At 36.8% G+C, this 22,363-nt stretch overlaps 1 protein-coding gene across 2 annotated transcripts in view; it reads left to right on the forward strand.

Moving 5' to 3' along the window:
- Positions 1-22,363, forward strand: part of TBC1D8B (TBC1 domain family member 8B) — a 68,688-nt gene that overhangs the window by 36,749 nt on the left and 9,576 nt on the right. For both annotated transcript variants that reach the window (XM_038587995.1, XM_038587994.1), the window contains exons 11-16: positions 15,093-15,210; positions 16,157-16,442; positions 17,369-17,498; positions 18,794-18,892; positions 21,766-21,834; positions 22,012-22,252. In XM_038587995.1, the coding sequence (XP_038443923.1) occupies positions 15,093-15,210; positions 16,157-16,442; positions 17,369-17,498; positions 18,794-18,892; positions 21,766-21,834; positions 22,012-22,252 (943 nt within the window). The remainder of the gene's footprint in view (positions 1-15,092; positions 15,211-16,156; positions 16,443-17,368; positions 17,499-18,793; positions 18,893-21,765; positions 21,835-22,011; positions 22,253-22,363) is intronic.

Genomic DNA, 22,363 nt, shown 5'->3' on the forward strand with positions numbered 1-22,363 from the left:
AGGTCTAATTGAATTTTGGATGTATGGAGATGGAATGAAAGAATATTCTGGGTAAAGGGATCAATGTAACCAAACACAGGGAGGTAAACATGGAATATATTTAGAACCGTGTTTTGTTTAGTAGAAATGTAGGGTGAATGAAACGAAGTAGATAGAGAAAAAAATCAATAAGGTAAATCAGGATAGGTCAGGAGTTTGAATTTTATTTTGTAAGTAGTGGGGGAATCATTGGAAAAAATCCTTTAGGAGCACACTATATTAATTAGGGAAGTTAGACTGCTAACACAAATAATCTCAAACAGGTAATAACTTAAACACAAAGTTTCCTCAAACATATAAACAAAGAAGAGCAAGAGTATTTAAGTCGATAGGCAGAGATTCATGAGATTATTCAGGGATTTAGGCTAACAGCAGGCTCCGTCATCTTCAAACATGGCTTCCAACATGCTCTTTCATTGCCATTACCCCTCACAGGAAGCAGGAGAGAGCATGGAGAAACAATTGTGGTAAAATTTATTGGCTTTTAGGTCTAAAGCCTGCATATATCACTTCATCCATATTATGTAAGGATCTTGGTTTTATGGCCATACCTATTTACAAAGAAGTCTGCAAAATATAATGTGACCGAGCATATATATGTTCAGATACTATCGAAGAAGGGGAGATAGGATTGTGGTGGATAGCTAGTAGTCTCAGCCACACATTCCTTTTAATGAACTGAGCACTCATAATGATTATGTATCAATCTTACCCATTAAATCTTATCAAGAGAATTTTTTCAAAAAGCAATTTAAGTGAACCAATCACCTAAATTACAAGTATTTAGCATATTTTAAGATCTCTGAGAGGTAAAAAAAAAAAAAAAGAACCGTAGTGCTTCTTTCCTCAAAGAATTTACACTCACAGATTCTGTGATGTTATCTATATGTAGTAGTGTAGAGGCACCTTCAAAGTAGGTAGCACTTGTTTTTGACTTCTAAAAGACCGACTGGGTGGCTCAGTCCAGTAGGCATCTGACTCTTGGTTTCAGCTCAGGTCATGACCTCAGGGTTGTGGGGTCAGGCTCCACACTTAGCACAGAGTCTACTTGAGATTCTCTCTCTGTCTCTGCCCTACTCACATACATACAATCTCTCACTCACTCACTCACTCACTCAATAGATAAATAAAACTCACTAAAAGATGAGAGTAAAATTAGAAACATGGAGGGCAAGAGGAAATTTATTCTGAGTTAAGGTAACAATATGAGCAATACCATTCAGGTAAGACTAAGCCTGCCATGGAGATCAGACTGGCTAGGTTCATGTTGGAATCAAGAAGTAACTAAACTTTGTGTGGGACAAGATCATGGAGAATCATTCAACCCTGGGAAAAGTCTGAATTTGATAAGCAGGTTTATTGCTTTTGATGAAGGAGCCATGGGAGCCGTACTGACTCATTAGTGCTGACTAGCTTGCTTTATTTTTCATTCTTCCCCCCCTCCCTCCCTTCCATTTATTTGATCTATTTTCTTCCTTTTCTTTCTTCCCTTTCTTTTCCCTTTACTTTCCTTTAACCTCTCTACAGATACAATTCACATACCACAAACTTTATCTTTTATTGTTTTTAGTATACTCATAAATGTCATGCGACCACCATCACAACCTAATTCCAAAACACCCCTGAAAGAAGCCCCATATCCATCAAGAATTACTTCCCATTCACCCTACCCCCAACTCTAGGCAATCAATAATCGACTTTTCTGCCTCTATGCATTTGCCTATCATAGACATTTTATGTAAATGGAATGATAAATATGTGGTCTTTTGTGTCTGCTTTCTTTCATTTAAATTCATCAATTTTGTAGCATACATTTGTAGGCTGAATAATACAATACTCCATTGTATGGACATACCACATTTGTTAATCTATTCAATGGTTGATAGACTTATTGGGTTGTTTCAACATTTTGGCTATTATGAATAATGCTGCCATGGATGTTCCTGTAGAGCTTTTTGTGTAGACATTGTTTTTTTATTATTTTAGGTATATACCTAGAAGTGGAATTGCTGAGTTATATGGTCACTCTATTTTTAACATTTTGTTGTACTGCCAAACTACCTCTCAGAGATGGCACCATTTTACCTTCCCACCAGCAATGTGCTGAGGGTTCCAATTTTTCCACATCCTTGATAACACTTCATTGTCTATCTTCTTTTTTTTAATAAATTTATTTTTTATTGGTGTTCAATTTACCAACATACAGAATAACACCCAGTGCTCATCCTGTCAAGTGCCCCCCCCAGTGCCCATCACCCATTCACCCCCACCCCCCGCCCACCTCCCCTTCCACCACCCCTAGTTCATTTCCCAGAGTTAGGAGTCTTTATGTTCTGTCTCCCTTTCTGATATTTCCAACACATTTCTTCTCCCGTCCCTTATATTCCCTTTCACTATTATTTATATTCCCCCAAATGAATGAGAACATATAATGTTTGTGCTTCTCCGATTGACTTACTTTACTCAGCATAATACCCTCCAGGTCCATCCACGTTGAAGCAAATGGTGGGTATTTGTCATTTCTAATGGCTGAGTAATATTCCATTGTATACATAAACCACATCTTCTTTATCCATTCATCTTTCGATGGACACCAAGGCTCCTTCCACAGTTTAGCTATTGTGGCCATTGCTGCTAGAAACATCGGGGTGCAGGTGTCCTGGCGTGTCATTGCATCTGTATCTTTGGGGTAAATCCCCAACAGTGCAATTGCTGGATAGTAGGGCAGGTCTATTTTTAACACTTTGAGGAACCTCCACACAGTTTTCCAGAGTGGTTGCACCAATTCACATTCCCACCCACAGTGCAAGAGGGTTCCCTTTTCTCCACATCCTCTCCAACATTTGTGGTTTCCTGCCTTGTTAATTTTCCCCATTCTCACTGGTGTGAGGTGGTATCTCATTGTGGTTTTGATTTGTATTTCCCTGATGGCAAGTGATGGTGAGCATTTTCTCATGTGCATGTTGGACATGTCTATGTCTTCCTCTGTGAGATTTCTGTTCATGTCTTTTGCCCTTTTCATGATTGGATTGTTTGTTTCTTTGGTATTGAGTTTAATAAGTTCTTTAAAGATCTTGGAAACTAGCCCTTTATCTGATACATCATTTGCAAATATCTTCTCCCATTCTGTAGGTTGTCTTTTAGTTTTGTTGACTGTATCCTTTGGTGTACAAAAGCTTCTTATCTTGATGAAGTCCCAATAGTTCATTTTTGCTTTTGTTTCTTTTGCCATCGTGGATGTATCTTGCAAGAAGTTACTGTGGCTGAGTTCAAAAAGGGTGTTGCCTGTGTTCTCCTCTAGGATTTTGATGGAATCTTGTCTCACATTTAGATCTTTCATCCATTTTGAGTTTATCTTTGTGTATGGTGAAAGAGAGTGGTCTAGTTTCATTCTTCTGCATGTGGATGTCCAATATTCCCAGCACCATTTATTGAAGAGACTGTCTATCTTCCAATGGATAGTCTTTCCTCCTTTATCGAATATTAGTTGACCATAAAGTTGAGGGTCCACTTTTGGGTTCTCTATTCTGTTCCATTGATCTATGTGTCTTTTTGTGCCAGTACCACACTGTCTTGATGACCACAGCTTTGTAGTACAACCTGAAATCTGGCATTGTGATGCCCCCAGCTACGGTTTTCTTTTTTAAAATTCCCCTGGCTATTCAGGGTCTTTTCTGATTCCACACAAATCTTAAAATAATGTGTTCTAACTCTGAAGAAAGTCCATGGTATTTTGATAGGGATTGCATTAAACGTGTAACTTGCCCTGGGTAACATTGACATTTTCACAATATTAATTCTTCCAATCCATGAGCATGGAATATTTTTCCATCTCTTTGTGTCTTCCTCAATTTCTTTCAGAGGTATTCTATAGTTTTTAGGGTATAGATCCTTTGCCTCTTTGGTTAGGTTTATTCCTAGGTATCTTATGCTTGTGGGTGCAATTGTAAATGGGATTGACTCCTTAATTTCTCTTTCTTCAGTCTCATTGTTAGTGTATAGAAATGCCACTGATTTCTGGGCATTGATTTTGTATCCTGCCACGCTACCAAATTGCTGTATAAGTTCTAGCAATCTTGGGGTGGAGACTTTTGGGTTTTCTATGTAGAGTATCATGTCATCGGCGAAGAGGGAGTGTTTGACTTCTTCTTTGCCAATTTGAATGCCTTTAATGTCTTTTTGTTGTCTGATTGCTGAGGCTAGGACTTCCAGTACTATGTTGAATAGCAGTGGTGAGAGTGGACATCCCTGGCTTGTTCCTGATCTTAGGGGAAAGGCTCCCAGTGCTTCCCCATTGAGAATGATATTTGCTGTGGGCTTTTCGTAGATGGCTTTTAAGATGTTAAGGAATGTTCCCTCTATCCCTACACTCTGAAGAGTTTTGATCAGGAATGGATGCTGTATTTTGTCAAATGCTTTGTGTGCATCTAATGAGAGGATCATATGCTTCTTGGTTTTTCTCTTGCTGATATGATGAATCACATTGATTGTTTTACGGGTGTTGAACCAGCCTTGTGTCCCGGGGATAAATCCTACTTGGTCATGGTGAATAATTTTCTTAATGTACTGTTGGATCCTATTGGCTAGTATCTTGTTGAGAATTTTTGCATCCATGTTCATCAGGGATATTGGTCTGTAATTCTCCTTTTTGGTGGGGTCTTTGTCTGGTTTTGGAATTAAGGTGATGCTGGCCTCATAGAACGAATTTGGAAGTACTCCATCTCTATCTTTACAAACAGCTTTAGTAGAATAGGTATGGTTTCTTCTTTAAACGTTTGATAGAATTCCCCTGGGAAGCCATCTGGCCCTAGACTTTTGTGTCTTGGGAGGTTTTTGATGACTGCTTCAATTTCCTCCCTGGTTATTGGTCTGTTCAGGTTTTCTATTTCTTCCTGTTCCAGTTTTGGTAGTTTGTGGCTTTCCAGGAATGTGTCCATTTCTTCTAGATTGCCTAATTTTTTGGCATATAGCTGCTCATAATATGGTTTTAAAATCGTTTGTATTTCCTTGGTGTTGGTAGTGATCTCTCCTTTCTCATTCATGATTTTATTAATTTGAGTCTTCTCTCTCTTCTTTTTAATAAGCCTGGCTAATGGTTTATCTATCTTACTAATTCTTTCAAAGAACCAACTCCTGGTTCTGTTGATCTGTTCCACTATTCTTCTGGTCTCGATTTCGTTGAGTTCTGCTCGAATCTTTATTAACTCTCTTCTTCTGCTGGGCGTAGGGTCCATCTGCTGTTTTTTCTCTAGCTACTTTATGTGTAAGGTTAGCTTTTGTATTTGAGTTCTTTCCAGTTTTTGGATGGATTCTTGTATTGCGATGTATTTCCCCCTCAGGACTGCTTTTGCTGCATCCCAAGGATTTTGAACGGTTGTATCTTCATTCCCATTAGTTTCCATGAATCTTTTTAATTCTTCCTTAATTTCCTGGTTGACCCTTTCATCTTTTAGCAGGATGGTCCTTAACCTCCACGTGTTTGAGGTCCTTCCAAAATTCTTGTTTTGATTTAGTTCTAATTTCAAGGCATTATGGTCTGAGAATATGCAGGGGACGATCCCAATCTTTTGGTATCGGTTCAGACCCAATTTGTGACCCAGTATGTGGTCTATTCTGGAGAAAGTTCCATGTGCACTTGAGAAGAATGTGTATTCAGTTGAGTTTGGATGTAAAGTTCTCTAGATATCTGTGAAATCCATCTGGTCCAGTGTATCATTTAAAGCTCTCGTTTCTTTGGAGATGTTGTGCTTAGAAGACCTATCGAGTATAGAAAGCACTGGATTGAAGTCACCAAGTATAAGTGTATTATTATCTAAGTATTTCTTCACTTTGGTTATTAATTGATTGATATATTTGGCAGCTCCCACATTTGGGGCATACATATTAAGGATTGTTAAGTTCTCTTGTTGGATAGATCCTTTAAGTATGATATAGTGTCCCTCTTCATCTCTCACTACTGTCTTTGGGGTAAATGTTAGTTTATCTGATATGAGGATGGCTATCCCTGCTTTCTTTTGAGGACCATTCGAATGGTAAATGGTTCTCCAACCTTTTATTTTCAGGCTGTAGGTGTCCTTCTGTCTAAAATGAGTCTCTAGTAGACAGCAAATAGATGGGTCCTGCTTTTTTATCCAGTCTGAAACCCTGTACCTTTTGATGGGGTCATTAAGCCCATTCATGTTCAGAGTTACTATTGAGAGATATGAGTTTAGTGTCACCATGATATCTATTCAGTCCTTGTTTTTGTGGATTGTTCCACTGAACTTCTTCTTAAAGGGGAATTTTAAGAGTCCCCCTTAAAATTTCTTGCAGAGCTGGTTTGGAGGTCACAAATTCTTTCAGTTCCTGCCTGTCTTGGAAGCTCTTTATCTCTTCTACCATTTTGAAAGAGAGCCTTGCTGGATAAAGTATTCTTGGATGCATGTTCTTCTCATTTAGGACCCTGAATATATCATGCCAGCCCTTTCTGGCCTGCCAGGTATCTGTGGAGAGGTCTGTTGTTACCCTAAGACTCCTCCCCATAAAAGTCAGGGATTTCTTGTCTCTTGCTGCTTTAAGGATCTTCTCTTTATCTTTGGAATTTGCAAGCTTAACTATTAAATGTCGAGGTGTTGAACGGTTTTTATTGATTTTAGGGGGGGATCTCTCTATTTCCTGGATCTGAATGCCTGTTTCCCTTCCCAGATTAGGAAAGTTTTCAGCTAGGATTTGTTCAAATAAATATTCTGGCCCTCTGGCCCTTTCGGCACCCTCGGGAACCCCAATTAAACGTAGGTTTTTCTTCCTCAGGCTTTTATTTCCCTTAATCTATCTTCATGGTCTTTTAATTGTTTGTCTCTTTTCTCCTCAGTTTCCCTCTTTGCCATCAACTTGTCTTCTATGTCACTCACTCGTTCTTCCACCTCGTTAACCCTCGTTGTTAGGACTTCTAGTTTGGATTGCATCTCATTCAATTGATTTTTAATTTCTGCCTGATTGGATCTAAATTCTGCAGTCATGAAGTTACTTGAGTCCTTTATGCTTTTTTCTAGAGCCACCAGTATCTGTATAATAGTGCTTCTGAAATGGCTTTCTGACATTGAATTGTAATCCAGATTTTGTAACTCTGTGGGAGAGAGGACTGTTTCTGATTCTTTCTTTTGAGGTGAGGTTTTCCTTCTAGTCATTTTGTTCAGTGCAGAGTGGCCAAAAGCAAGTTGTATTGGGAAAAGGACAAAAAGAGAGGAGAGAAAGAAGGAAAGAAAAGAGAAAAAGAAAAAAGGAAAAAAATAGAGAAGAAAAAGAAAGAAAGGAAAAAAAGGGTTGGGGAAGGAAACAAATCAAAAAGCAAAAAAAAAACAAAAAACAAAAAACAACAACAACAACAAAAAAAAAAAAACACGGGGGAGTATCTTCTGATTCTATATACTTTAAGTCCCTGACTTCCCCTGGAACTTGTCCGTCTAGCTGGTCTTCTGGGGGAGGGGCCTGTTGTGCTGATTTTCAGGTGTTAGCACTTGGGGGAGCTGCTCTGCCCCCTGCCTGGTGCAGGGCTCAGTGGGAGTTGTTTACCCCATGAGGCCCCAGGAGGAACAACCACAGTGGCAGGGCCAGCTCTGGAGCCCTGGATTCAGCTCCCGCAGTAACTAGAGAGCTCTCCTTCTGCAGGGCCTGGAGGCTCTGGGGTGGGGCCGCTGATCTGCTCAGCTCGAGGCAGGAGCGTCCTTGCTGTCCTGGGCCCTCCCGGCCTCTGCCTGTCCCCGGGGGGAGGCCGGATCCGGGGCTGTGTCCCGGAGCCCAGTGCTCCCGGGCCTGCGCTGGTGGATTCGCGCTCCCGGCGGCGCAGCCCCCTCTCTGCGGAGCCGCCGCCTAGCCCCTCCAAGCTCTCCCAAGCCGCGCAGCCCCCTCCACACGGAGCCTCTTCCTCTGCCCGAGCCCCTCTGAGCTGCTCCGGGTCCATCCGTGGGCGCTGCAGCCCTTCAGGGAGCTTGGCGCACTCTCTCCGGGACGCAGTTCCTCTGTTACTGTCCCAGGGAGCCTGAGGACATCCCCGCCCCTCCTGGGGTCCTGCTCCAAATCCCTGCGGGTGCCTTTCCCCCGGGAATATTGGTGCAGCTCCTGCTTCTCCGGGAAGGAGCTCTCCTGTCCTGGGGGCACTCGCCCCAGCCTCAGCCCGGCTCCTTGCGGGGTCCCTCCCCCTTGGAGGCCTTTTGTTTCTTTATTTCTTTTTTCCCTGTCTTCCTACCTTGATAGAAGCGTGAACTCTTCTTACTGTAGCATACCAGCTGTTCTCTCTTTCAATCTCAGGCCGAATTCATAGATTTTCAGGATAATTTGAAGGTTATCTAGGTAATTTGGTGGGGACAGGTGATTTGGAGACCCTACTCTTCCACCATGTTGCCCCTCCTCCCATTGTCTCTCTTCTTGATTATAGCCATCCTAGTGAATGTGAAGTGGTAGCTCATTGTGGTCTTGATTTGCATTTCCCTAATAAGCTTATTGGCTATTTGTATATATTCCTTGAAGAAATGGCTATTCAGATTGCTTGCCCATTTGTAAAGTTCGTTATTTATGTTGTTATTATTAAATGTTAATGGTTCTTTACATATTCTGGATACCAATCCCTTATCAGATATATTTGCAAATATTTTCTCCTACCCTGATGTTGTCCTTTAACTTTCTTAATGGTGTCCTTTAGAGCACAAAGTTTTAGTTTTAAGTTTTTAAAAGTTTTTTTTTTTAAGATTTTTTCAATTTTTTTATTCATGAGAGACAGAGATACAGGCAGAGGGAGAAGCAGGCTCCATGCAGGGAGCCTGATGTGGAATTCGATCCCGGGTTTCCAGGATCACACCCTGGGCTGCAGGCGGCGCTAACCTGCTGTGCCACTGGGGCTACCCAGTTTTTTAAAGTTTTAATGATATAGTCCAATCTCTTTTTTTCTTTGTCATGTGTGCTTCTGATGTCATATTTAAGAAGCTATTGCCTAATCCAAGCTTCAAAATATTTACTCCTATATTTTCTTCTAAGAGAGTTACAGTTTTGATGCTTAAATTTAGGTGTCTGAGCTATTTTGTGTTAATTTTTGTGTATGGTTTATGGAGGGAGTTCAGCTTCATTCCTTTACTTGTAGCTAGCCAGTTGTTCCAGTAGTAGTTGTTGAAAAAACTATTCTTTTCACTCACTGAATCACTCTGGCACCCTTGTTGAAAATCAGTTGACCATAAATATTAGGGTTTATTTCTGGACTTGCATCATTGATTTATTATTTCATTGATTTATATTTCTGTTCTTATGCTAGTATCACTTTTTTTTTTTTGCTACAGCTGGGTAATAACTTGAAATAAGGAAATGTGAGTCCTTTCACTTTATTCTTTTCCAAGATTGCTTTGGCTCTTTTGGATCCCTTGCATTTCCACATGAATTTTAGGATTAGCTTATTAATTTCTGGGGGTTAAAAAGCCAGCTGGGATTTTGATAGTCATTGTATTGAATCTGTAGGTCAACTTGGGGAATACTGTATATTAACAATATTAAGTCTTCTAATCCATGAGCACAGGATATCTTTCTTTTCCATTTATTTAGGTCTTTTAAAATTTATTTGTTTGTTTGTTTGTTTGTTTACTTGTTTGTTTGTTTGACAGAGCCAGTGAGGGAGCTAGTGAGAGAGAGGGAGAGAGAAAGAGAGAGAGAGAGAAAGAATACAAGCAGGTGGAGTAGCAGAGGGGGAGGGAGAGGGAGAAACAGGCTCCCCACTGATCAGGGAGCTGATGTGGGGCTCGATCCCAGGACCCTGGAATCATGACCTGAGCCCAAGGCAGATGTTTAACCTACTGAGCCACCCAGGCACCCCTATTTAGTTCTTTTTAAATCTTATTCAAAGTTATTTTATAGTTTCCACCTCCTAAGCCCTGTACTTCCTTTGTTAATTTTATTTCTAAATACTTTATTCTTTTTGATATAGTAAATAGAATTATTTTCTTGATTTAATTTTTGGAATTTTCATTGCCAGTATATAGAAATAAAATTGATTCATATGTATATTGATCTTGTATACTGTAATTTTCCTGAGCTTATTAAGTTTTAGTAGATTTTTTTGTGGATTCCTTAGAATTTTCTAAATATAAAATCATAGAATCTGAATGGTGATATTTTACTTCTTCCATTCTGATCAGGATATCTTTTGTTCCTTTTTCTTGACTAATTGACATGGCTAGAACCTTCAGTACAGTGTTGAAGAGAGCTGGTGAGAATGTATATTCCTGTCTTATTATTTATCATGGGGGGATGCAGTTAGTCTTTCATCATTAAGTATGATGTTAGCTGTGGGTTTTTAGTAGATTCTCTATCAGGTTGAGGAAGTTCCCATATATTCCTAGCTTATTGAGTGTTTTTACCATGAAAGGGTGTTAGATTTTGTCAAACAATTTTTCTTTGTCTATTGAGATAATCGTGTGATTTTTCCCCTTTATTAATATCGTGTATTACATTGGTTTATTTTCACATATGTTGACCCACCTTGTATTTCCAAGATGAATCTCACTGAGTCTTGGTGTATAATCCTTTTTATGTGTTATTGGATTCAGTTTGCTCGTATTTTGTTTAGAATTTTTACATTTATATTCATAAAATATTTCAATAAAATTTTTCTTGAGATACCTTTGGTTTTGGTATAGCCTCATAGAATGAGCTGGGTAGTATTTCTTCCTTTCCTGTTTTTTTGAAGAATTTATAATGGATTGATTTTAACTCTTATTTAAATGTTTGGTAGAATTTGCTAGTGAAGCCATCTGTTCCTAGAGTATTCTGTGCAGGAAATTATTTCATTATTAATTTAGTCTCTACTTGTTATAAGTCTATTCAGATTTTTCTATTTCTTCTTAAATTGGTCTCTGTAGTTTGTGTTTTTCTAGGACTTTATCCATTTTATCTAAGTTATCTCATTTGTTAGCACATTCCCTTATAATCATTTTTATTTCTGTCAAGATTGGTAGTAATGTTCACTATTTCCTGATTTTAGTAATTTGAGTCCTTTCTCTCTGCTTTTATCTTTTGGTTAGAATACCTAAAGGTGTTTCATGGTTTTTTTCTTTTTTCTTTTTTTTTTTTTAATTTCTTAAAACATCTTTTCAAAGAACCAACTTTTGGTTTGTTGATTTTTCCCTATTTTTTTCTATTCTCCATCACATTCTGCTTGTGTAGAACTTCAAGTTTAACCAGAGGTGCGAGCTTTGGGCCTTTTCTGTTTCTTCTTGAGCATATACACAGCTCTGGATATGCATAAAGCCATATCACTCATATGGCCTTCTAGATTACCAGGAATATGTCAGAGCTTTAAAAAGCCACCTATGGATATCTCATTCCCCACCTTTTCATTTTAACCCTTTATTAGCCTATTGTTTGACCCAACTGTTATCCACTGCCTTAGCAAGCCATGTGTTCAGTAACTGCCTCCGATTGTTTTCAGCATAAACTCTGGGGAAAAGGCTCTTTGCCTATGGTTAACCTTGTCTTAGATCAAACAAACACAGACTTGGGAGTGGGGTCTTTATGTGGAAACCACCAGACAGGTTAAATAAATCGTAATTATGTGGAAATGGGGCTCTTAAATAACCTAGCCCCCAGTCGGTTCCCTAAGGTAGCTGCTAGGAGTTTTTAACCATGATTGCTAGAATGTTGGTTTTTAAGACTACTCTGAAGCTGAGGAGGGGGGCTGGGTATTGGCAATTTAAAATCCCAAAGAGCTTGCTGTTTTTACTGAGATTCAGCCATTTTAAATAAATGCTTTCTGAATTGCTTTAAGATTTTGGTTAATTTTCAGAGTTCTGAAAAATTGGTTCCAACAATACTTGTCAGTGTTCTTGTTGAGTGTATCGAAGAGAGCATTTTCAGAGGGACTTACTCCGCCATTTTCACTGACACCTCCTCCCATTATGGCTTCTTGAGCAGGAAAATTGATGGAGTAAAAACTAAAGTTGAGGGGTGACTGGGTGGTTCAGTCGATTGAGTGTCTGACTTGGTTTCAGCTCAGGTTGTGATTTTAGGATCCTGAGATCAGCCCCGCATCGGGCTCCATGCTCAGCAAGGAGTCTGCTTAATATTGTCTCCATCACTCTCCCTCTGCTCAGCCACCACCTCCCCTCCCATGGTTGGGCACATTCTCTCCCTCTCTCTCAAACAAATAAGTTAATATTAAAAAAAAAAACCTAAATAGCCACTTTGAAAAACAGTATGGAGGCTAAAAATAGAACTACCCTGTGACCCAGCAATTGCACTACTGAGTATTTACCCCAGAGATACAGATGTAGTGAAACGATGGGACACCTGCACCCCAATGTTCACAGCAGCAATGTTCACTATAGCCAAACTGTGGAAGGAGCTGAGATGTCCTTCATCAGATGAATGGATAAAGAAGATGTTGTGTATATATACAATGGAATATTAGCCATCAGAAAGAATGAATACCTACCATTTACACCGACATGGATGGAACTGGAGGGTATTGTGTTAAGTGAAATAAGTCAGTTGGAGAAAGACATTATCATGTGGTTTCACTCATATGTGGACTATAAGGGAAGGAAGGGAAACTGAGTGGGAAAAAAAATCAGAGACGAAGGCAAACCATGAGAGACTTCTAACTCTGGGAAACAAACTGAGGGTTGCTGAAGGGGAGGTGAGTGGAAGGATGGGGTAATTGGGTGACAGGAATTAAGGAGGGCATGTGATGTGATGAATACTGGTTATATATGCAACTGATGAACCATTGAAAACTACATCTGAAACTAATTATATACTATATGTTGACAAATTGAATTTAAATTAAGAAAAACACTAAACTTGAAGTCAAATACAGTGCCAAATCTGGCAAATAATTTACATACTTAGTACAATAATCTTTTTTTACTGGAGTTCAGTTTGCCAACATATAGCATAACACCCAGTGCTCATCCCACCAAGTGCCCCCCTCAGTGCCCGCCACCCAGTCACCACAACCCCCTGCCCACCTCCCTTTCCACTACCTCTTGTTCGTTTCCCAGAGTTAGGTGTCTCTCGTGTTTTGTCACCCTCATCTATAAGAAAAGCATTAAATATAAAAATGAGCAATGAACATGAAAAGATTAGTCATAGAACCAAAAATACAGATAGATTAACAAAGCCTAAAAAAGTAAGTTTAGGGATCCCTGGGTGGCGCAGCGGTTTAGCGCCTGCCTTTGGCCCAGGGCGCGATCCTAGAGACCCGGGATCGAATCCCACGTCGGGCTCCTGGTGCATGGAGCCTGCTTCTCCCTCTGCCTATGTCTCTGCCTCTCTCTCTCTCTCTCTGTGTGTGTGACTATCATAAATAAATAAAATTTAAAAAAAAGTAAGTTTAGCCTTAAAGAAATTCAAATTAAAACCATGAAATACCATTCTCACTATCAAATAAAAAACAATTGAAATTATTACAATTCTCAGTATTTAGTATAGGCAAAGAAGCAGTGAAATAAGCATTTGAACACTATTGATCAGAAATATAAATTGGTACAGTCTTTTTGGAATACAATTTGGCAATAATATCATATCCTTTAAAAATAGTATTTTTGGGGGGCCTGGATGGCTCAGATGGGTTAGGCATCTGCCTTCAACTTGGGTCATGATCTCAGGGTCCTGGGATCAAGCCTTGCCTCTGGTTCTGTGGTCATCAGGGAGTCGGCTTGTTTCTCTCCCTCTGCTCCTCCCCCTGCTCATCCTCTCTCTCTCCCTCAAATAATTGAATAAAGTCTTCAAATTAAAAAATAAAAATAGTTTTCTTTAACTGAATACTTTCACTGCTGTATATCTTTCCTGAGAAAATAGTTAAGCAATTGGATGAAGATTTATATACAAAGTTGTTCATTGCAGTGTTATATATAATAGTGGAAAATTGGATCCAAACTAAATGTCCAACAGTAATAGAATGGTCAAGTAATTTATAGTATATTCAACTTACTAGATTATTTCATAGTCATTAAATACACTGTTTTAGAAGAATTATTTAATGGCATTGGAAATGTATAGTGGGATGCTAAGTAAAAAAAAACAGTTTGGTATGAATTTTAGAAGGGGAAAAAGAAAGGAAAACACACACACAAATACATCAACTTGTTAACAGTGCTGATCTCTGGGTAGGTAGGATACAGGAGATTTAATTTTCTTCACTCATTTCCATTCTTTCCAGATTCTATTCATTAAGGGTTTATTGCCTTTATTATATAAGTGCTGCAGCCAAATGTTATATAAAAGTAATGATTTGACATTTGTATGCAAGATAAATTAGGAGAAAGGGTGGAATAGAGAAGATAAAGCAGATTTAAAGATATTTTATAAGAGACTCTAGGCTATAAAGACAATCTTTATGTGGCAGATAAAGGGTTTCTAGCATGATTAAAATTAGGATAGCAAAGAAAATCCTATTTAATAGAAGAAAGATGTTTAGTTTTGAACACAATTGAGGATGATTGACATCTAGAGGGATGTTCTCCTATAGGTAGTTGAAAATACAGATAGAATTTGTTTCTCCAGTTTTAATGTTTTTGAAAATTATGTCTTTTCCAAGATTTGTAATAAGATATTTTACTCATTGAAATTAGTCTCAAATTATAGAGGTTTTACTTATTTTGTTCTATATTCATATTACTACAGTTTCTTTGAATTTACTGCTAAGTAACTGATTAGCAAATGTTAGTCTGACTTCACCTTGTTTTGCTTTGTACTGGCTCAGAGTTCTTACATTTCCATTATGATTACTTTTCATAGTTTTTATTGCTGAAAACAAGGGTTTGAAGAAGAAATGTAAGGACGCCTGGGTGGCTCAGTGGTTGGGCGGCTGCCTTTGGCTCAGGTCCCGGAATCAGGTCCCACATTGGGCTTCTGTGGAGAGATTGCTTCTTCCTCTGCCTATGTCTTTGCCTCTCTCTCTCCTCTCTCTCTCTCTCTCTCTCTCTATATATATATATATGAATAAATGAATAAATAAATAAATGTTTTAAAAATGTAATTGTCACCCAAATAGTATGTATGTATGTATGTATTTATTTTCTTTCTGTGACTTTTAGGCAATGAACATCTTAACCTCCGTGCTGCTTCTGTATGCAAAAGAGGAAGAAGCTTTTTGGCTTCTGGTTGCTGTGTGTGAACGAATGTTGCCTGATTATTTTAACCGTCGAATCATTGGTAAAACACACAGACACACATCCCATCTATAAGCACATATTTCTTTTCTAAACAATTTATATGTCTCTTGTCTATCCAATTATATATCAAATGGAAGAACTGATCAGTTAGGTTTTGAAATATACAAAATAGAAGCAATATCAAAATGTCACATTCATTGACATGCTCAAGAAGAGATTTTTGTACTGAATATATGATTGGAAAGATTATTTATGTTACTTTTTTAAGATAAAGTGCTTGGTCTTTAAATAAAGTAGGAATTTATTTTTTTTTTTAAAGTAGGAATTTAAATTTACCTTCTCTGTATTGCTGAAACAGTGGTGGTCTGAAGTATCCAGAGCTACTGGAACATTTTTAATAGTTTCCTGATGAGAGATAGATAGCTTAAAATCTCCACATTTATATGAATGGTATTGATGATATCTGCAAGGTTTGAAAGAAGGAACAAGTTCTTGGTTTGTTCATTATATAGTATTTTCTTCAGTCATCAAATATTTATAGATTTTGATACTACTGCAAAGCCACAGGTGGTCTCTACTTTGTACCCTCATAAGCCTTCAGTATTATGGCTGGGTTATTGATCATATTGTCTTTCATTACAGTTATTTGTGTATTTATCTTAAGTTCTACTAGATATTAAGCTCTTTGAAGATGAGGCTATTTCGTTAATTGGTGTCTCTCTTATACTACCTATTACAGGTTTCTGCACATAATACAGATTCAGTAAATTATTGTTCAAATGAATTTGAACTGAGTTTCTCAAGCGCTTCTTGACATACTTTACTAGCAGATAAAGAGATGTGTGAAATATAGAAAAGACACTCTAAGAAATTCATAATTTAAAGAATAGAAATGAGATATATTGGCATCCTAACAAGTGCAAAGGTATCAGAAACAAATCCTTTTGAAAGGTGTTCATTTTTAAACTTCCTTTTATGTTTACCAGGTGCCTTGGTGGATCAGGCAGTCTTTGAAGAACTTATCAGGGATCACCTTCCCCAGCTGACAGAACACATGACTGATATGACCTTCTTTTCCTCAGTTTCTCTCTCATGGTTCCTCACACTTTTTATTAGTGTGCTTCCTATTGAAAGTGCAGTGAATGTTGTGGACTGTTTCTTCTATGATGGAATAAAGGCCATTTTACAACTGGGATTGGCAATACTCGACTACAATTTAGACAGACTGCTCACATGTAAAGATGATGCTGAAGCTGTGACAGCTTTAAACAGGTACTGTCAGAACCATAACGTTTCACTCTGGAGAGCCCTTTGGAGATTATGTCATTCAACTCCCTTATTTTACAGATGAGCCCTAGAAACTTTAAACATTTTGCCCAATTTCACAAAGCTAGTCAAATGAAAAATCTAGGACTAAAGTCCATTTCTCAGTTTCCCAATAGAATATTGTAACAGTAAATCCCTTTTGAAGTAAACTACTTGATAACATATACATTTATACTAATATTGTGGATTCCGCATGCGACAACTTTCATAGTCCCAGTTTGAGCTATAAAGTGTTGTTGTGTAAAAGTAATTTTAAGGGGGAAGGGGAGTTGATAATTGTTAAATATCCAGTGGGGGAAATTGTTCTGGTTTTCAAGTAATTTTAATCAGGTAGGCTGAGTTTTATTTATCCAGTGTTTTTTCTGTGAATGTTATTTTATATTGGAGCACTTGGGTGTTGTGTGTGTGTGTGTGTGTGTGTGTGTGTGTACATGATATATGTATACGCTAAATGAATATTTGATTAAGGTAACTGTTAGAATGGTGCATCAAATGCCACTTTGTACAGAATAAAATATAAACACTCTGGCATTCAGAGTACTCTGTTAAGGCCTCAATGTACCTTTCTTATTTCTCCTTATATGCCTGTACATACCCTATATTCCATTCTTACTAGGCTATGTGGTATTTGCTGAGGACTCTATTTGCTTTCCTCAATGCTCTCCTCTCTACCTCTGAAAAACTTTCTTCACCATCCCAGTCCCCTCCTTTGTCCTCCTAATTCTTAACTATCTTCAGGTTCCACTTCTTCATAAGACCATCCTCTGTCCTCTCGGTTGACATTAACCTCTAATTAACTAGGAAGAAATTAGCTGTCATTTTCTCTGCATTTTACTTCCACTGATTCTTGTATTACTGTCACTTTTGGATAGGTTCTTTGACAGCGTCACTAATAAGGATAGCCCATTGCCTTCAAGTGTTAGGCAGAGTTCAAACGTGAGTGGTGAAAAAGGCAATTATATTAGAGTGGATATTACAGATTTGATTAGAGAGTCAAATGAGGTAAGTTTTTTTTTATACCACAAATATAATTACATAGCATAGTTTAAATGATTAAATGATAGTTGTATCTCTAGTGGTATATTAAGAATAAGAATAATATATGTAAAGACAATTTAAAATCCAGTTTTACTTTATTTATTTATTGGTGTATTTTTATTGACATATAATTGACATGCAATATTATATTAATTTCATATGTACAACTTAGTGATTCAACATTTGTATTGTATACATTGTGAACTGATCACCACAATAAGTACAGTTACCATCTGTCACCATACAAAGTTAATACAATATTATTGACTATATTCCCCATGCTGTACTTTATATCTCCATGGGCTTATTTAATTTTACAACTGGAACTTTGTACCTCTTAATCCCCTTCATCCATTTTGCATCTCCCCAACTCCCTTCCCTTCCGGCAACTACTGCTTTGTTCTATCTATGAGCCTGGGTTTTGTTTGGTTTTATTTTTTAGATTCCACCTATAAGTGAAAGCATGTGGTATTTGTCTTTTCCTGTCTGACTTATTTCACTTAGCATAATATCCTCAGGTCCATCCATGTTGTTACAAATGGCAAGATTTCATTTTTTCTGTGGCTGAGTAGTATTGCATTGTATAAAAAAGAATTCTGTGAACTGTTCTAGGTTATTCCTTCAGTTTGCTATTACAAACTGTAATATAATGTATTATATATATAATATAATAATATATAATATATATAATATTATGTATAATAAAACAATACTCACTTGCTTTCACAGATAATGACCACTTTTAAACATCTATAACCATATAAAAAGGTGAAAATTAGGGCACCTGGGTGGCTCAGTCAGTTAAGCATCTGCCTTCTGCTCAGGTCATGACCCGGAGTCCTGGGATCAAGTCCCTCACTGGGCTCCCTGCACAGCAGGGAGTCTGCTTCTCCCTCTACCCCTCCCCTCTGCTTGTGATCTCTCTCTTCCATGCTGTCTCTCAAATAAATAAATAAAATCTTTTTTAAAAAGGTGAAAATTATTCTCTTCTTAAAGACTTAAGAATTTTTCCAATGTTCTTGCACTTAGTCTAGACACATAGTAGATGAAATTCTCTAGTAAATATATAGGAAATATATAGGAAATATATAGAAAAACTGAAATGTGGGAGGTGAAAATTTGCATAACCACTGAACAAGTTAGGAAAATAGGTAGGAATAGAGCCAAGGCCTCTGAGAATTGAGTCTGGTGAAATTCATTTATAAGAAAAGTGGATATTTATTATGAATGAGTATCTACTGAATTCATATTTTTTACAGAAATATGGTAATATTCGCTATGAAGAAATACACAGCATGCGCTGTCGAAGTAGATTATATGTCATACAGACCCTAGAGGAAACGACAAAGCAGAATGTGGTGAGTATCTACCCTATGGGGGGAAACTAATTGGAGTAACATTTTTTCCCAAGTTCTTTTAAAAAGTTGATTTTCCATGTGAAGAAAATGAATATAACTAAACTTTTGAGCTAGATTCTTGTCAGAGCTTAGCTTACTATAAATTTTTTTGAGAGGTAGTAAATTATTTTCTTCTAGTCGAATTATGTTGATTTCTCCAAAATGTTTTGTTCTTTGACCTTTAATATTGAATGCTTGATATAGGCATTTAAGCATAACATATTTGTGACATGCTTCATCAATAAGAACAGCTGACCTACATAGTAGTCAGTGCTGCTAATACATATTGTTATCTTTGGAAACCTAAGATAAGGTTAAAAAGATACAAAACAGTATGTTTTAAATACTCTCCTTTTTATTTTATTTTTTTAAATACTCTCCTTTTTAATATTTGGGTGGCTACATATGAAGCTGTTAATATTGGTTGCCTCTGGTGAATGGGATTAATAGAGCCTGGGTGAGAGAGGGAGAGTTTTACTTTGCTGTATATACATCCTTCTGTACCATTTCAGCTTTTATCATAAGCATGTATTGTTTTTATTAACCTGTTTGCTTAAAGGCCACATCCTCAGAGACACCAATCTGAGAAAATAAACATTTCTGAAGATTCTAGGTTTAGCTTTCAATTAAATAATTCAGTGACGTTACTGTGATGTAGTTAGCATAGAGCTATTATTCTTATATATTAACATTAAAAAATAAGCAATACATGTTCACTGTAAATAATTTAAACATGACAGAAATATAAAAAAATAAAAGTTCCCTATCCCAGAAGTAACTAATATTAAAATTATTTGGCATATATCCTTCCAGATATTTTTCTATGTATCTATAGATGTAAATGTGTGTGTGTGTGTGTGTGTGTGTGTGTGTATGTGTGATGGGGTGATAATAGTTTTTAAAATGAGATTATATCAGTTACTTTGTTCTGTGGCTTACTTTTTTTCACTCAGAAATATATTAGTCATTGCATATCAGTACATATAGGCCTCCCTCACTTTTCCTAACGTACCAAATAGTATACCATAGTAGGCACATGCTGTACAGGTGACCCTTGAAAAACACAGAGGTTAGGGGCCCTGGTTCCCTGTGTACTGGAAAATCCACATATAACTTTTGACTTCCCAAAAACTTACGTACTCTTGAACAGCATAGTTTTGAACTGTGTGGGTTCACTTATACATGGATCTTCTTTGATAAATACAGTACTGTGAATTTATTTTCTCTTCCTTATGCTTTTCTTAATATTTTTTCTCCTCTAAGTTTACTTATTGTGAGAATACAATATATAATATATATAACATACAAAATATGTTAATCCACTATTTATATTATCGGTAAGGCTTCTGGTCAATAATAGGCTATTAGTAGTTAAGTTTTGGGGGAGTCAAAAGTTATATGCTGATTTTTGTGCAAAGGGTTCAGTACCCTTAAACCTCACATTATTCAAGGGTGAACCATACTAATAGCCTACTATTGACCAGGAGCGTTACTGATTCATTCAGGTTCAGACATTTTTAAAAAATGAATATTGAATGTTAGTTTTGATCAAAAGACTTTTCCATATCTTGATATTATATATTTTTCCAGCTTTGTTAATGTAGTAAATTATATTAAGGAATTCCTAATGTTAGACTTATGTTGGATTCTTAAAATCCTATTTGGTCATGTCGTATTTTTTTTAATATTTTGCTTTGATGATTTTACTAAATAGCTATGTTCTTTACGTCTATGCTGAAGTGACATTAGCTTACATTTTCTTTCTGTGTATATGCTAACTTTAGTTTTCATATCAGAGTTGCACTCATGTCAGAATGAATTTTGGAATAAATTACATTTTTCTATGCTTGAGTATAGTTTAGATCAATAGGAATTATACATTACCTGAAAGTTTGAGTGATTGAGCCTATAAAACCATCTGGATCAGCTGCCTTTTGGTAGAAGGCAGATTTTTTTATTACCTTTTCAATTTCGTCTGTTCAGAATTTGCTCTTCCTGGGTTAATTTTGGTAGTTTATTATTTTCCTAAAAAAATTATCCATTTCATCTAGACTTTTAGATATAATGACATAAAGCTTACAGAATTCATTCAACAGATAGTTAATGCTACCTCCTCTGTGCTGGATACTTTTAATGACCTCCATACCTGTGTTTATATTATCATTTTACTTCTCAATGTTTATTTGTGTTTTCTTTTATCACACTTGCCAGGTATTTGTCTATTTTACTTTTTTTAAATTAACCAATTCTTTGTTTTATTTATTGAGTATACTAGGTTTTTAATTTCCACTATTTTATTAATTTTTATTTTTACTTTTGCTTTTACGTTTCTTAAATACCAAAATCATTATACCATTGATACTTATTTGTCAAGTTAAGATAAAATTACATATTTTCTAAGCTCATTACTTCTTGGATTATGTTTCTTGGCACAGAGAGGGAATGCACATCTCTCCCAATGTCTTTGAAGTATTTCATGACAGTCCCACTTGATGACTTGACAGACTGTTTACGTGGCAAGAGAGAAATATATGGAATGAGACTTAGAATACCATTGCTTATATTTATAGACATTAAATTGATGTCCTTTTGGCAATTACTGGGTATGAAGGGATAAAGGTGAAAGTACATATCAGAGTAGAATTGAACTGTAGTCTATGTACAACCTTTTTAAAGGGCATAATGCCTTTTTAAAGGGCATAATGGTGTATTTATCTTTGTTATTTAAAAAGTTCAAAGAAAATCATTTTATTCTACCAGAGGGAAATTTCTAAATGGGTTCATGTGTAAATACTGAAGTGTTCAATTTTAAATTGCTTTTAATCTTTTTAAAGGTGCGTGTTGTATCACAAGATGTGAATTTGAGCCTTCATGAATTGAATGAACTTTATGTCCTCTTTAAGGTACAGTTGTTTTTCTTCAAGTGAAAAATAATACTTTTAAGCAAAATTTTTACCACCTACCACTCTTAAATATTTTATAATTATTTTAGTAGACATGCTTAACAGAAAATAATCTTATAAATTTTATAAATTCTTTGTATGACTTATTGACTTTCCTCTTTTTATTTGTCTTAATAGAAAGAGCTGTTTTTTTCCTATTATTGGTGTTTGAGTTGTCCAGTATTGAAGTACCATGACCCCAGTCTGCCATATTTGGAACAATACCAGATTGACTGCCAGCAGTTCAGAATGTTATATCAGTTGTTGAGCCCCTGGGCTCATGCTGCAAACAAAGACTCGCTAGCCTTATGGACATTCAGATTGTTGGATGAAAACTGTGACTGCCTTATAAACTTCAAAGACTTCTCCTCAGCAATTGGTAGGGTGAAGTCCAATAATTTTCTTTTTTCTTTTTTTTATTTTTTAAAGATTTTATTAATTATTCATGAGAGACACAGATAGAGAGGCAGAGACACAGCCAAAGGGAGAA

The sequence above is a fragment of the Canis lupus genome, chromosome X (assembly GCF_011100685.1).
Source record: "Canis lupus familiaris isolate Mischka breed German Shepherd chromosome X, alternate assembly UU_Cfam_GSD_1.0, whole genome shotgun sequence".
NCBI classification, from domain to species: domain Eukaryota; kingdom Metazoa; phylum Chordata; class Mammalia; order Carnivora; family Canidae; genus Canis; species Canis lupus.